Source organism: Heptranchias perlo, chromosome 32 (assembly GCF_035084215.1).
Source record: "Heptranchias perlo isolate sHepPer1 chromosome 32, sHepPer1.hap1, whole genome shotgun sequence".
NCBI classification, from domain to species: domain Eukaryota; kingdom Metazoa; phylum Chordata; class Chondrichthyes; order Hexanchiformes; family Hexanchidae; genus Heptranchias; species Heptranchias perlo.
Window position 1 is genome coordinate 412,903 of NC_090356.1, and position 16,194 is coordinate 429,096.

A 16,194-nucleotide genomic window follows, 5' to 3' on the forward strand; every position below is an offset into this window, starting at 1 on the left:
AGTATACACAGAGTAGCTTAATAGCTCCTCTATTGTTCCTCAATTCTAACCAAACAGATTCTGTCTTTAACCCCAAAACTACATCATCCCTTTGCAGTGCTATAATAGTTCCCTTGATCAATACTGCCACCAACCCCCCCTCTTTCTTTCCTTCCCTATCTTTCCTGAATACCTTGTAGCCAATATAAAGTACCCAATCCTCCCCTTCTTTGAGCCAGGTCTCTGTTATTGCCACTATATCATAGTCCCATGTGGCAACTTGAGCCCGCAGCTCACCAACCTTATTTACCACGCTACGTGTATTTACGCACATGCACTCCAAACTCATCTTAGATTGCCCCGCATTTGCCCCCTGTTTGATCCCTCCTATTTCTGAACTATTCTTTAATCTAGTGCTTTTTGTCTCTCCCAGTCCTCTGTGCACCTTGTCTCTCCTCACTAATATTTCATTCTGGTGCCCAGCCCCTGCCAAATTAGTTTAAACCCTCCCCCACAGCACTAGTTAATCTCTCGACGACAGCATTGGTCCCATCTCTGTTCAGGTGCAACCTGTCCGTCTTGTGCAGGTCCCTCCTGCCCCAAAACTGGTCGCAATGCTCCAGGAATCTGCAGTCCTCCCCCCTGCACCATTTTTCCAGCCAAGCATTAACCTGTCTTATCCTACTATTCCTATACTCACTAGCGCGTGGCACTGGCAGGAATCCAGAGATTACTAACTTTGAGGTTCTGCCCTTTAACTTCCTCCCTAGCTCCTAAAACTCTGACTGTAGGACCTCGACCCCTTTACTTCCTATGTCATTGGTTCCCACATGGACCATGATTTCTGGCTGTTCCCCTTCCTCCATCAAAATGTTCTGCAACCTCTCAAGTGATATCCTTTACTCTGGCACCAGAGAGGCTACACACCATGCGGGACTCATGTCGGCGGTTGCAGAAATGCTTGTCTGTCCCCGACTATCGAATCCCCTATAACAACTGCATTGCTACACTTTCTTTTGCCCCCCCGTGCAGTTGAGTCTCCCATGGTGCCGTGGATTTGCTTCTGACTGCACTCCCCCGAGGTGCCATCACCCTCGCTGGTATTCAACGTTCGCAGGGGATTCCTGCACTACCTGCCTGTTGATCCTAGTCTGTCTGGTGATCACCCACACCCTCTCCTCCTGAACTCTCTGTAGCTGTGGCGTGATCACCTCCTGAAACGTGATATTCACGAAACTCCCAGCTTCCCATATGCACTGTAGTGACGCCAGCCGCCCCTCAAGCTCATGATCTCTGAGCTCGAGCAGTTGGCGACGCTTCCTGTACATGTGCATAAGTCTCAGAAGTGTAAGAAACAATATACTGCTTAGTTTTTTTTGAAGGAGTTGGTACAGACTGTGCAGTAACACATTGCTCTAGGAGTATTCACACTGTGAAAACAATGCTGTAGTTTGAAGAAGTAACAGAAAGGGTAGACAAGTGTAATGCAGTAGATTATAATATATTTGGATATTCAAAAGGCCTTTGATAAGGTGCCGCATTGTAGACTCATGACTAAGGTCAGAACATGTGGAGTCAGGGGACAAATAGTAGAATGGATAGCAAGCTGGCTACAAAACAGAAAAGAGAGTGGGGGTTAAAGTTAATTACTTAGACTACCATAAGGTGGGAAGTGTGTTCCACAAGGATCGGTGCTGGGACCACTGTTGTTCACCATTTACATAAACGATTTGGACTCGGGAATCAGAAGTACAATTTCAGAATTTGCGGACGATACCAAATTGGAGGGTTTATTAATATTGAGGAGGACTGCGATAAAATACAGGAAGACATTAAAGAATTTACGGAATGGGCGTGTAATTGGCAAATGAATTTCAATATAGATAAGCGTGAGGTATTACATTTTGGTAGAAAGAATAGGAGGCCACATACCCCTTGAGAAATAAGAGTCTAAATGGGGTAGAGAAGCAGCAGGATCTTGGGGTACAGATACGCAAATCATTAAAAGTAGCGATGCAGGTTGATAAGGCCCTAAAAAAGCAAACCAAGCACTGGGGTTCATTTCTAGAAGGATAGAATTGAAAAGCAGGAAAGTTATGTTAAACTTGTATAGAACTTTGGTTAGACCACACTTGGAACACTGTGAACCGTTCTGGAGACATATTATAAAAAGAATATAGAGGCACTGGAGAAAGTGCAAAAAAGATTTACTAGAATGATACCAGAACTGGGAGGTTATACCCATCAGGAAAGATTGAACAGGCAGGGGCTCTTTTCTCTAGAAAAGAAAAGACTGAGGGATGACCTGAAAGAGGTCTTTAAGATTATGAAAGGGTTTGATAGGATAGACGGGGGAGACCAGAACGAGGGGCCATAAATGTAAGATAATCACTAATAAATTCTATAGGGAATTCAGGAGAAACTTCTTTACCCAGAGAGCGGTTAGAATGTGGAACTTGCTACCGCAAGGAGTAGTTGAGGCGACTAGCACAGATGCATTTAAGGGGAAGCTAGATAAGCACATGAGGGAGAAAGGAATAGAAGGATCTGCTGATAGGGTTAGATGAAGTAGGGAGGGAGGAGGCTTATGTGGAGCACAAACACTGGCATGGACCTGTTGGGCTGAATGGCCTGTTTCTGTGCAGTACATTCTATGTAAAGAAAAATTATAATTGCTTGTCCTAAATTAAGAAACCACCTTAGGCAGAAACCTTTGGTGCATCCGGGACTGTTGATTAATATGCCAAATCAAATATAATTGATCAACTACATAACGTCATTACTAACTCTACAAGAGGAAATTAGTTTTCCATGATAGAAATTGTCGGAGAATGTTCGAAAAGAGGATACATTAATTTGTGGAAGATTGGATTCAGATCCCAGTTAGGGACGAGTAGTTACCTATCAGGACTGATGTATTAAATATCTGGCATGAAATGAGACGCTAACTGTTATTCCCCCAGCCAATCTGATGGAAAGTACCTGCCATATTTACTTGAATGGAGGTAGGCTGTAACCTTATGCCAAACTGATATTCAAGATATGGAAAGGTGTGAATTTTACAACTTTTGATGGTAATTGATTTGGTAGAGAGCTGTTGGACAGACATTTTCCATTTGGTATTATTGTTCCTTGGGAATAAAATCCTTTTTTGTGATTGTAATGAACACATTTGACTTACGTGGATGACAAGAGCTTGTCGATATCAACTGGCAATTTTCTCCCAACACATCACAAAGCGTTTAAAGCAACCGCCAATCTGGTCCTTCATTTTACCGGGAGTGATTGTTGGGTTGCAGAGAGAGATCCAACACCACGGAAGGGTCTGTGGTGACAGCCTCTCTGGATGGTATCGGTTCTGGAATGATGAGTGGTCAGTCACTATGTCTCCAGCAGCCCTGGCTGGAACCACTAAAGAACTGCTGTTGTACAGGGGCCTGCTTTGCAGCTGGGGTAGGTGCTTCCTTGAAAGGAGCCTGGCCTGATAATGGCATTCCTTAGAGTGCCCTACGCCTTTCCTGGTGCCATTTAAAAGCAGCTCTTGCTTGCCTGGAATACTCTTCTCATCAAAGTGTAATTCTAACAGTTGTTGCCACAGTTCCCATGGGAGTGATGCAGGGCATCAATTTGGTCCAAAGCCAAGAAACGCACCAGTTTGCTGCCGCAATGAGCTTGTCTAAAGTTGGTTTTAGAAGGGGTAGATTTTGCCCAAATCAAATGTGACACACAGCAATGTTGTGTTTGGGTGACAAGACAATACAGTGATCATGGCCATGAGCAATTGTAAATGGCTAGTTAGCAAAATGGTTACTAAAGTGCTTGGCAGAACTGATTCATGATAGCGTCATGAAGTACAGGTTACTATTGCGATAACAATGGGTATGAGAAGCATGATGCTTTTCTGTTTTTGAACAGAGGAAAGTAGAGGAGCATCAATCAGAGGCCTGATCGATGTCAGAGAACTCTTTATGAATCTAGGAACGGAAACTTTAACCACCAAGAACTGTGAGAACAATAGCAACATTCATTGCGATCTACAACTTCTGCAGGAACCCTTAAGCGCTACTGTGAAGACAATGCTAGGAGCACAGAACATTAATCCTGGGTGAGTAAAAACAAACTGGCACACCAGCATATAACCTGTGCCATACGGCATGGGAGCAGGATTTCACATACAGTACAGCCCAAGTCGCTGACATCAAAATCAGGTGAAAGTGCCTGGCACACAATTCCCCAGAAATAATCCAGGCTAGATTAACTACTATATGTGGAGGATGCAGAATGACGAAGCATGATTAATCTAAGCAAACCTCTAGCTGGCTGTTTCTTTACTGGTGCTTCATTCTAAGGATGTGAATGTTCAGTAGTTGATTCAGACACTAATCAATGGAAACTGAAAAGTACAAGCTAATGTTTTACCAGTGCCTGGAACTTGGACACTGTGCCCTAATGTTCAGATAATATATCTAGAAACGACTAGTATAGAACACACTCCAACTTTGACACTCACAGTTAAAAGGTGTCGTCCCTGCTTGAAGTCTTTGATTCCAGCCAATCGAGTCAGCATACATTCAAGCCCACCACATTGGGCCATCACTCCTGCCATTTTGTACACTTCCTCCTCATCCTCTTCCTCATCTACGTAAAAAGAGCAATAATTAAGGGTCAGAATAGTGACAGTAACTGTTGTAGCTGTAATGCAGACAGTGAGTGTCAGACCAGTGGAAATATTTAATGATTTAGAACTTAATATAGGACAAGAGGAAGTGACTGAAAGCCTGATAAATACAACAATTATCTGTGTTTCATTGATGTCGTTACCTGTAGTTGAATCCAATGATTCAATAAACTCCTCAGTTGCATCTCCCAGAAGGCCTCGCATTCGGTAGATTATACGCATTGGCTCCCCCTGTGCAACATTCAAACATGTCACTTGCTGAATGATCACTTGCAAGATATAGCTCAGTCACACTTGGGTCAACATTAAACACACATGTAGTTGAAAAAGAGGTTTTGATACAGACTACATGGCACTCTTTTCTGTGAACCTGTTCAACCCATTTTAGTTGAATTCCAGAGGTGAGGTGAGAGTGACTGCCCTTGACATCAAGGCAGCATTTGACCGAGAGTGGCACCAAGGAGCTCTAATAAAATTGAAGTCAATGGGAATCAGGTGGAAAATTCTCCAGTGGCTGGACTCATACCTAGCACAAAGGAGGATGGTAGTGGTTGTTGGAAGTCAATCATTTCAGCCCCAGGACATTGCTGCAGGAATTCCTCAGGGCAGTATCCTAGGCCCAACCATCTTCAGCTGCTTCATCAATGACCTTCCCTCCATCATAAGGTCAGAAATGGGGATGTTCGCTGATGATTGCACAGTGTTCAGTTCCATTCGCAACCGCTCAAATAATGAAGCAGTCCGTGCCCGCATGCAGCAAGACCTGGACAACATCCAGGCTTGGGCTGATAAGTGGCAAGTAACATTCGTGCCAGACAAGTGCCAGGCAATGATCATCTCCATCAAGAGAGAGTCTAACCACCTCCCCTTGACATTCAACGGCATTACCATCGCCAAATCCCCCCCCATCCTGGGGGTCACCATTGACCAGAAACCTAACTGGACCAGCCATATGAATACTGTGGCTACAAGAGCAGGTCAGAGGCTGGGTATTCTGCAGCGAGAACTCACCTCCTGACTCCCCAAAGCCTTTCCACCATCTACAAGGCACAAGTCAGGAGTGTGATGGAATACTCTCCACTTGCCTCGATGAGTGCAGCTCCAACAACACTCAAGAAGCTCGACACCATCCAGGACAAAGCAGCTCGCTTGATTGGCACCCCATCCAGCCATAAACATTCACTCCCTTCACCACCGGTGCACTGTGGCTGCAGTGTGTACCATCCACAGGATGCACTGCAGCAACTCGCCAAGGCTTCTTCGACAGCACCACACAAACCTGCGACCTCTACCACCTAGAAGGACAAGGGCAGCAGGCACATGGGAACACCACCTGCACGTTCCCCTCCAAGTCACACACCATCCCGACTTGGAAATATATCGCCGTTCCTTCATCGTTGCTGGGTCAAAATCCTGGAACTCCCTTCCTAACAGCACTGTGGGAGAACCTTCACCACACGCACTGCAGTGGTTCAAGAAGGCAGCTCACCACCATCTTCTCAAGGGCAATTAGGGATGGGCAATAAATGCTGGCCTTGCCCGCGTCGCCCACATCCCATGAACAAATAAAATAAAAGTTGATCCATTCAGAGATACCCTAAAATTTCCCTCCCATTGCAGCATTCAATTGCGCGTTTAACGATTGCCGCGTTTTTGCCTCTACCTGAAATCCATTCCGGGTACTGATCACTCTGTGTGAAAACCCCCAGTTGTTGGCTTACACTCACCTCATTGGCTGGACACCAGACCTTCTTATACACCTCAGCCACTGGCAGGTCCAAGCTGATGATTTTATTATTAACCAGGAGCTGGAAAGAAAACCACAGATATTAGAATCTCATCAATATTGCATTTACTAAATACAAGATATACTGTAAGATATCAGCATAACCAAACATGTACAGTAAGTTCGTTAAAATGGATCAAACTGATTGAAAACTTTATTTTGTCAAAAGTAAACACAACTAAAATTAATCTGGAGTTGGAGTTTGTCATTAGAGTAGCAGGAAGCTAATGACGCTCCATACTGCAGGCTACAATCTCAGCCAGACCATCCTGTGGTGGGGGAGGAGAGAGCTAAGACAGAAATAAATATTCAAAACAAGGCAGGGGGGATGCAAAAAATGATCAGCACCAACAGCTACAAGGCAGCTCTTGAACAAAATAATGGAACAGATTGGAATTGAGATGCTGAAATATCACAAAGCTTTCTTCACTCAGCATGCTGCTTCCACCACCAAGAAGGACTCGAGCAATAACATGGGAACACCATCACCTCCAAGTCATACGCCATCCCGACTTGGACATGTATCACCACCCCTTTATTGTTACTGAGTCAGAATCCTGGAATTCCCCACCTAACACCATTGTGAGAGCACATCACCACAAGGAATGAAGCAGCTCACCACCACCTTCTTGGGACAAATAGGGATGGGCAATAAATTCAGCCTTGCCAGCATTGCCCACATCCCGAGAACAAATTTAGAAAAATTTTAGGGTTGCAATCTTCAATTTAAAATCACTGGTGTTCCGAGAGTTATTAATGAGGACTTTGTTTGAGCCAGGACACCATTTTGTTGCTGCTTCTGCATTGATTCATACCTCCATCCCACTGTCATCTTCTAGCAGAGCTACAAGGTCACAATCCTGACAAATCTTGTTCTTAATGTCTCTCATGAGTGGTCCAATGCCAGGTTCATTGCTGCTGTAGGGGTTTCCTGGCATCCTGCCCTGTAGGAAATCTTCTTGCTGTGGATCCTTTTCCAGTGTCACAAAGAATTCTGTCACTTCATTTTCCTCCTGCCAAGAGAGCAGATCTATTGACAAAGGTGTTCTTTATCTTTGTTTTACTAACATTGAACATCTCACAGACACAGGATTATTCAGTGAGGAAAAATGCTGCTTATCCATCCATAAGAATGTTACAAGAGCACTTCGTTGACACCAAGATAGAGACCACTCATTCAGCTGCTTCCCCCTTCAAGCCAAACCTCCCTCCCCTAACCACACCCAGTGTAGCTATGAACCTGTCTCTCCCCACCATAAACTCTGTACTCCACATCAATCCGCTCCCTGTCCATTATCTACGACTGAACCAGGCTGTTAGCAACCTCAGCGTCCTAGTCAGCTAAGCCTTTGATTCTATATCTTCTCCATCACAAAGGCAGCTTGCTTCCTTCTTTGTATTATCACCGTCTCCACCTGTATCTGATCTTGCTCCTCCCTATCTCTGTAATCTCTTCCAGCACTACAAACCCCACTCCCTCCAAATTTTCCGTTCTTCTGACTCCAGCCTCTTGTGCATTCCCTCTCCCTCTGTCCCATTATTGGTGACCATGCCTTCAGCCACATAGGCCTTAAACACCCTCCAGCTCCTTTTGCTCCTTTAAGACCCTCCTTAAAATCCACCTTGTTGAACAAGAACACCCCTTCTAATCTTTCCTTTGGCTCAGCATCCATTTTCTCCCCTTACGTTTCTATGAAGGACTTGGGATATTTTTTAATGGTAGATGTGCTATATAAATGTTGTCGTTGTTGGGTTCTTCAAGTATATGTTGCTCAGTTACACACTATTTTAATCAACAGAGCCACTGTGGGAACAAGTACATACTGCTTATAACTCAACGTGGTAGAAATTTCTCAATTATATGTTACAAGTTTAACTGAAGATGTGTGAATGTAAATATTAAAAAAAACTTGGAACATGAAAATACAGAATTATTTGAAAGAGTAAAATCATCCATGAAAGTCAGAACCAGAACATTAATGGTGTAAATGAAGCTTCTCAGACACTGGGGCAGGCAACTAGAGATGGGTAATAAATGCAACCTTGACAACACCACCCTCATCCTGAGGGCAAATATCTTTTAAAAAGAGTTGAGGTGGTCCTCATTAGTGTGGTCATCCTAGTGGTATGATCGTGACTTAAACAGAGATAACTCAGCCTGAGTAAGGATCGTTGCTTATCTTTTGCTTTAATGTGGTCATTTGTACAGAAACCTAGGCTTGCAGAACCTTAACCTTCAAAGAAACGTGGTTTGTAACGTAGTATTGTATGTGCAATTTCCCTGCAGGCCAGGTGGCTGGTCCAATGTACAAACCCACATACTGCCATACTTCCTTTGTACTTACCGGGTAGATGATGCTGCACAGCCGTTCGAAGATGAAGACTGGCGTTCGGTAATCATCCAGGCTGTATCGTTTAGCAGTTTCAATACAGACAGCCATGAACGCCTTTGTTTCAGACTCTGTGCCTACAGAAGTGTGTGAGTTAGCATCTGATCAGCACTATAAACAGACATCATCTTCACTCCTAAGAGAAATAGCCACGCCCGAACTTTCACCGAGAGCTTTAATCCCATCCGTCTATTCTGTAAAGCCCTAAAGTAACCTGTTCAATAAACAAACACTTTCCAACATCCTAGTCTAGGTTAAGGAAATGGCACTGACTTATCTGGAGACAGAAAGGCCAGGGAGAGTATATTTAATTAAATTTATCACAACAGTTCCTATTCACCCTACACGGTCAGTAGTGACCGGACGGCCCTACATGGTCAGTAGTGACCTTTCATGTTGTAAAATTTCAAAATTCTAGAGGCAGCAGGTCATAAAGAAAGAACTTGCATTTATATAGCATCTTTCACGACCTCAGGATGTCCGAAAGCACTTTACAGCCAATTAAGTCGTTTTGAAGTGTAGTCATTGTTGTAGTGTAGAAAACGTGGCAGCCAATTTGCACACAGCAAGCTCCCACAAATAGCGATGTGATAATGACCAGATAATCTGTTTTTAGTGATGTTGGTTGAAGGATAAATATTGGCCAGGACACTGGGGTAACTCCCCTGCTCTTCTTCGAAATATTGCCATGGGATCTTTTACGTCCATCTGAGAGGGCAGACGGGACCTCAGTTTAATGTCTCATCTGAAACAGGCACCTCCGACAGTGTAGCACTCTCTCAGTATCCGACTGAAATGTCAACCTAGATTTTTGTGCTCAAGTTCCTGGAGTGGGACTTGAACCCACAACCTTCTGACTCAGAGGTGAGAGTGCTACCACTGAGCCACGGCTGACACACACCACGTGCTGCAACCTGCATCACCAGAGCAGGCACTTGAACAAACCTGAAGAAATTAAGCTAAACCTACTAAGTAGAAGACATCATCGTAATTTGTTTTAACCAGAGACAGGGAAGCACTCGGTCACAAAAGTGCTAATCTTTGCTTTAAATTAGAATAGAACTCATCTTTAAGCAATGTTTAGATGTGCCTGTGTTATTACCTGTTGTCATGTCCTCCAACATTTCCAGCAACATGTCTTGCGTTTCATCAATCAGTTTTGTTCGCTGAACCACAAGTTTTCGCAGACACAAGTAGCCATTCAGCACTGTGCCCACCAAGCGACTCTTGAAGTGGCGTTTTATTGATTCCACCTCCACAAAGGATGAAAGCAGTGCTGAGAAAGGGCAGTAAAACAGAAATGAATATATAAAATACATGACAATTACCTATTGGTGCGTTAGAGTTCATCCCTGCACTGTAACTCAGTATATACATCACCTGTCAGGCTTTTTAATGCATATCCCTGCTGGAGGTCTGTGCTGAGTGTTGCCTCCTCCAGTGCCAGTAAATGAGCAATTTCCTGAAACACAAATCAGGTGACAGGAGCATCACAACATGAGAATTCAGACACACTGGACCAAGGTGATTCAGCAATTAAAATACAATTATTCCTTTCCTTTTTTGTTCTCTTGAAAGCACTGACTCCTTGGGTACAGGTGCACAGGCATTGGCCACCCTCTAGTACCTCATTCAAATAGCCAGTTTTCATGGGGGAGGCTTGACAGTGAGGTTACTCCTCTCTAGATGGCATCACAGCTGAGCCCAATTCTGTCTTCACTTGACATCTGCACACATGCTCGTTCTAGTAGGAGTCAGTGGATAGCGATCAGGAACATAAGACCTAGCTGAGTTTTCTTCCCCCAAACCAGGGGCATTGACGGTAATCGTAGCCCCAACTGCCTCCTGGCTGAAACCATCTAACAAGACAAGGGATCGACTCTGAGAATGCGTTTCAGTGATGCGCCAGGCAAACTTGCTGAGCTATTGGGCAAACCCTGTTGCTCCTCTCCTTACAGGACTCCTGAATCAGAATCTCTCTCAGATTTTGTGATTTTAGGTTTGTCTCAGTCACTACTGCCTCTTTTGTCCTGTAAAGAATTATGGATGAAATATATAATCAAGGAATAAGCTCTCATCATCATTATGAAAAAGCATTCAAAAAATTTAAGGGTAATAGAACATTAGCCAAATCTTAATGCCAAAGATTGTAATGTGTACAAATGATCTCTTAAATGCTGGAGGGAATTTTGAATATGAGACAGAGAAATTAGATTTACACTAATTGGGGAGAAACAAGATGATACAAGGAAAGGAATAACTCGAATGCTAAGTTCTGATAAAAGGTCATCGACCTGAAACGTTAACTGTTTCTCTCTCCACAGATGCTGCCTGACCTGCTGAGAATTTCCAGCATTTTCTGTTTTTATTTCTAATGCTAAGATTTGGCTTCCTTTAAAGTTAATGCAGATTCATGACATGATGTGGAGATGCACTGGGGTGGACAAATGTAAGGAGTCATACAACACCAGGTTATAGTCCAACAGCTTTATTTGAAATCACAAGCTTTCGGAGCTTTCCTCCTTCATCAGCTCCGAAAGCTTGTGATTTCAAATAAAGCTGTTGGACTATAACCTGGTGTTGTACGGCTCCTTATAAATGGACATGGACAGTAAATTGCTGCTTAGTCAAATCAAGGAACACACTTGTTTTGTGTTAAATTCCTGACAGTTCAGTTTCTTGCTAGCTTACAATCACATGGCTTTTTTATGCATTTTAAAAATATAATTAAGTTACAGCAAACTCTGTTCACACAGTACTTGAACCGTGCCTGGAACAGAAGAAATCTGGCAACCGGGGCTCAAACCTTTCAAAGTATCCAATGCCTCCAATAAAAAGACTGGCATATCAGAAAGAGGGTAATATCACCCTATGCCAAGAACAGCGATCCAATGAAACACCATCCGAAAGCAATGTAAGTTGAATTCAATTAACCTTGCCGCTATAAGGTCAATCCCCCCACTCATCTGCTCCCCAGACTACAGCTCATATCCTGACCCCTCAAATATGTACAAATAGCATAATGACAAGTCTGAAACGTCATACTCCCTTTAAAACTGATTTAAACCAGTGTTGTCACTTTGGATGCATTGCCAGTCTGCATCTGTTGCTAAACCTGTCTAGGAGTTAACGAACCCAAACAACAAGACAGACTCGCTGGGGATTAATCAGCAAATACCAACAAGATGCACAAAAAACATGATTAACTGCCTTGAACCACTCGGGGGGTGGGAGGGAGACAGCGAGAATACCAATGTAGTAAACATCTCCTCTCAGAAGTTTGGACAGAAGCCAAATAACTGAGAAGTTAAGCAGCCTCAAGGGTGGGAACGGACGGCCACGCCAATAATGTTCATGACACAATATTTTGGAAAAGAATTGTGGAACTGGAGATTTTTCTCTGGTTTGTGTTGGAATGAAAACAAAAAAGGCTAGTCAATCACAGACCTTTGTGATCAGGTTGCCGATGTATGGCAGGACTCCCCGAGCTGCTAGGTAGATCTTCCATTGAGCAGGTTTGATGAGTTTTTGATAGAGTGCAAGATACTCAGCTGCACACTCACCGGCTACACTCAGCTCATCCAGGTAACTGGCAAAACAAAAGCACAGAAGGTTGAAATCTTAACATAACATTTGTATACTGACTAGAAGTGCCAGTGATTGCACCTGTGAACATAGTGCCTCTGTCTGAGGTTGCTCACAGATGGGCAAATGGAGTTAGTATTAGTGAAAATCTGCAATCCTAGTCTACAGGGTGTTTTCCTGGGGTCAGGAGGCTAAGAGCAGCCCTCAGGCCAGCTTGAAGTCACCCCCTCATCCTGCTGTTTGTAACAGAACTGCAGGACAACACTCTCTGTAACTGACATACCAGCTGGAAGACAGACCTACAGGTTAACAAGAAAATTAATGATTGTACAAAACGCTGAAGAAATATCCAACAAGAGTTTTTATTTCTTCCTATTAAAAGGCTGGTTTATTTTGAACAAAATATATTTCTCCGACACTTTCTTTCTCTAAGAATTTATGAGTGCAAAATCATATCATGGACAGGTTCGACATGGCCTGACGCAGACATTGGGGAACTTGGGTAACTGATCATAATGCAAGTCAAAATCACGGATGTTCACACACTGAAAAGGAAGGACCTCAATATAATGGGGCAAAACTCTCAATCTGCCCCCCTCGACCTACTGCTCTGTAATTAAGGCCCCATTTTGTGACAGCCAGACCGACAGTCAAATGCTGAAAGGACTTTTAAAGCTGTTGCTTAGTTTCCTGGTGAATGAGAGGGTACCTGGTGAGAAGATCAAGGACTTGTTGCTTGCGACTTGGAATGGTGGTGAGTGCCTCCACGATTGTACAAGCAGCCTGACGAGCAGCTTGAGTTGCAGGAGTGAACAAGACCTGAGAAACAGCAAATTAGGATGGGTGATGTCACTACTCAAATGTACAAAAACGATTTTAGAACAAAATCAGAAAACAGGAAAAGGCCATTCATTCCATTCTCCCGGGACGATGGTCCCGGGTCTCCCCGGACCACCCTAATGAGCAGGTGCAGAATTACTGCGCGACTCCAGCAGTGTCAGGGGTGCGCTCAGAAACACATTACAAAGGTCTGGCAGTGTGTGGAGAATGAACTTGTTCCTTCCTGATGAATCATAGAAGTTTACAACATGGAAACAGGCCCTTCGGCCCAACATGTCCATGTCGCCCAGTTTATACCACTAAGCTAGTCCCAATTGCCTGCACTTGGCCCATATCCCTCTATACCCATCTTACCCATGTAACTGTCCAAATGCTTTTTAAAAGACAAAATTGTACCCGCCTCTACTACTGCCTCTGGCAGCTCGTTCCAGACACTCACCACCCTTTGAGTGAAAAAATTGCCCCTCTGGACCCTTTTGTATCTCTCCCCTCTCACCTTAAATCTATGCCCCCTCGTTATAGACTCCCCTGCCTTTGGGAAAAGATTTTGACTATCTACCTTATCTATGCCCCTCATTATTTTATAGACTTCTATAAGATCACCCCTTAACCTCCTACTCTCCAGGGAAAAAAGTCTCAGTCTATCCAACCTCTCCCTATAAGTCAAACCATCAAGTCCCGGTAGCATCCTAGTAAATCTTTTCTGCACTCTTTCTAGTTTAATAATATCCTTTCTATAATAGGGTGACCAGAACTGTACACAGTATTCCAAGTGTGGCCTTACTAATGTCTTGTACAACTTCAACAAGACATCCCAACTCCTGTATTCAATGTTCTGACCAATGAAACCAAGCATGCCGAATGCCTTCTTCACCACCCTATCCACCCGTGACTCCACTTTCAAGGAGCTATGAACCTGTACTCCCAGATCTCTTTGTTCTATAACTCTCCCCAACGCCCGACCATTAACGGAGTAGGTCCTGGCCCGATTCGATCTACCAAAATGCATCACCTCACATTTATCTAAATTAAACTCCATCTGCCATTCATCGGCCCACTGGCCCAATTTATCAAGATCCCGTTGCAATCCTAGATAACCTTCTTCACTGTCCACAATGCCACCAATCTTGGTGTCATCTGCAAACTTACTAACCATGCCTCCTAAATTCTCATCCAAATCATTAATATAAATAACAAATAACAGCGGACCCGCACCGATCCCTGAGGCACACCGCTGGTCACAGGCCTCCAGTTTGAAAAACAACCCTCTACAACCACCCTCTGTCTTCTGTCGTCAAGCCAATTTTGTATCCAATTGGCTACCTCACCTTGGATCCCGTGAGATCTAACCTTATGTAACAACCTACCATGCGGTACCTTGTCAAAGGCTTTGCTAAAGTCCATGTAGACCACGTCTACTGCACAGCCCTCATCTATCTTCTTGGTTACCCCTTCAAAAAACTCAATCAAATTCATGAGACATGATTTTCCTCTCACAAAACCATGCTGACTGTTCCTAATCAGTCCCTGCCTCTCCAAATGCCTGTAGATCCTGTCTCTCAGAATACCCTCTAACAACTTACCCACTACAGATGTCAGGCTCACGGGTCTGTAGTTCCCAGGCTTTTCCCTGCCGCCCTTCTTAAACAAAGGCACAACATTTGCTACCCTCCAATCTTCAGGCACCTCACCTGTAGTTGTCGATGATTTAAATATCTCAGCTAGGGGACCCGCAATTTCGTCCCTAACCTTCCTGACCCTGGCTCCTGTTTGAAACCAAAGAGCTGACACCTGCCTTGATTCAGGACTGCTGCACTTTTACAGCAGTAACTTCATTCTTGTATTTTATCTCAACGCCTGTGTCTAGATACCTGGTCCATCACAACCTCTAGAACACTGGTTGCTTGTGCCCAATCTCACCCCTACCGCTGCAGAAACCCTAATCTACGCCTTTATCAACTTGAGGATTGATTTCTCAAATGATTGCCTCACAACCTTCCCACCTCCACAAACCTCAGCTAATCCAGAACTCTGGCCCACATTCTTTCCCAGTAACCCCTCACCCTTGCCCCTAGCTCCAGAGGCTTCCTGTGTTCCAGCAAATCAACTTTGAGATACTTGTCTTCAAATGCCGCCATGGCCTTGCCCCACTCGATCTGAGAAACCTCCAGACACATGTTCCAGCCCAGACCTTCTGCTCCCCTGACTCCCAGTAACTTCAGGCCTTGCATTTCACAGTTCAACTGTAGGAGACCGAGCTTTCAGTTGGTACACCTGCCCTCTGGAAATCTCTTTTAAGATCACTTCCCATTGCTTCCTCTCTCTGTCTTCAAAAGCTTCCCTAAAAATCCCTCTGTGCTTTCAGTCTCCTCCTTCCCAGCCCATAAATTCCTCCACCTCCAGCTTGGCATCTAAGTCTTCCCCTTTGTGAAGCTCACATGTTCGGCAAGTGAGAAGAGTGTGCTGAGTGTACATAAACTACATAAAAGCAAGTTGTCACATGCATAGATCGACAAGTCCTTGACTGCCATCTTCAATTATTGTGTACAGGTTTAAAGACAGTACAGCATTAAGCCTGCAGATTCTGGTGCCAGGCTGGGACCAATTCAAATTACAATCAAGTTACGATAGTTATACACAGTGGCTCAGAGATGCTGCACTGTTCAAATGCTGGATCCTCCATTCTTGCAGAGGTGGAAGTGCTGTACTGTACAAAGGCTCTGTATCTCCCCAAAGTGAAAAAAGGCAGATCAATGGCACTTCCAGCGTATCGTCTGAAAGTTATACAGGTACGCCGCTTGGCTGCTTCTATATTCTCTGCCTTGACCTGGGAAATGGTGCACTCAGTATGTAAGGTGGGTGGGGGTGGAGAACAATCTAAAAAAGAACGAACTCTATTGTTGAAATGCTCCAAACTAAGTCCGCTAGTCACAGCA

At 44.1% G+C, this 16,194-nt stretch overlaps 1 protein-coding gene and 1 long non-coding RNA gene across 6 annotated transcripts in view; one reads left to right on the forward strand and one right to left on the reverse strand.

The window, feature by feature from the left end:
- LOC137300887 (uncharacterized) overlaps positions 1–16,025 on the forward strand; it is a 203,685-nt gene extending 187,660 nt beyond the window's left edge. For all 4 annotated transcript variants that reach the window (XR_010958179.1, XR_010958177.1, XR_010958180.1 and 1 more), the window contains 3 exons: positions 3,895–4,084; positions 11,590–11,747; positions 15,809–16,025. This is a non-coding gene — a long non-coding RNA (uncharacterized lncRNA). The remainder of the gene's footprint in view (positions 1–3,894; positions 4,085–11,589; positions 11,748–15,808) is intronic.
- The window catches only part of ubr4 (ubiquitin protein ligase E3 component n-recognin 4), a 266,230-nt gene that overhangs the window by 36,844 nt on the left and 213,192 nt on the right, over positions 1–16,194 (reverse strand). For both annotated transcript variants that reach the window (XM_067970130.1, XM_067970129.1), the window contains 9 exons: positions 13,128–13,237; positions 12,281–12,422; positions 10,214–10,295; positions 9,936–10,109; positions 8,789–8,910; positions 7,259–7,456; positions 6,385–6,465; positions 4,801–4,888; positions 4,490–4,617 (listed from right to left, as the gene is read on the reverse strand). In XM_067970130.1, coding sequence (XP_067826231.1) covers positions 4,490–4,617; positions 4,801–4,888; positions 6,385–6,465; positions 7,259–7,456; positions 8,789–8,910; positions 9,936–10,109; positions 10,214–10,295; positions 12,281–12,422; positions 13,128–13,237 — 1,125 coding nt within the window. The remainder of the gene's footprint in view (positions 1–4,489; positions 4,618–4,800; positions 4,889–6,384; positions 6,466–7,258; positions 7,457–8,788; positions 8,911–9,935; positions 10,110–10,213; positions 10,296–12,280; positions 12,423–13,127; positions 13,238–16,194) is intronic.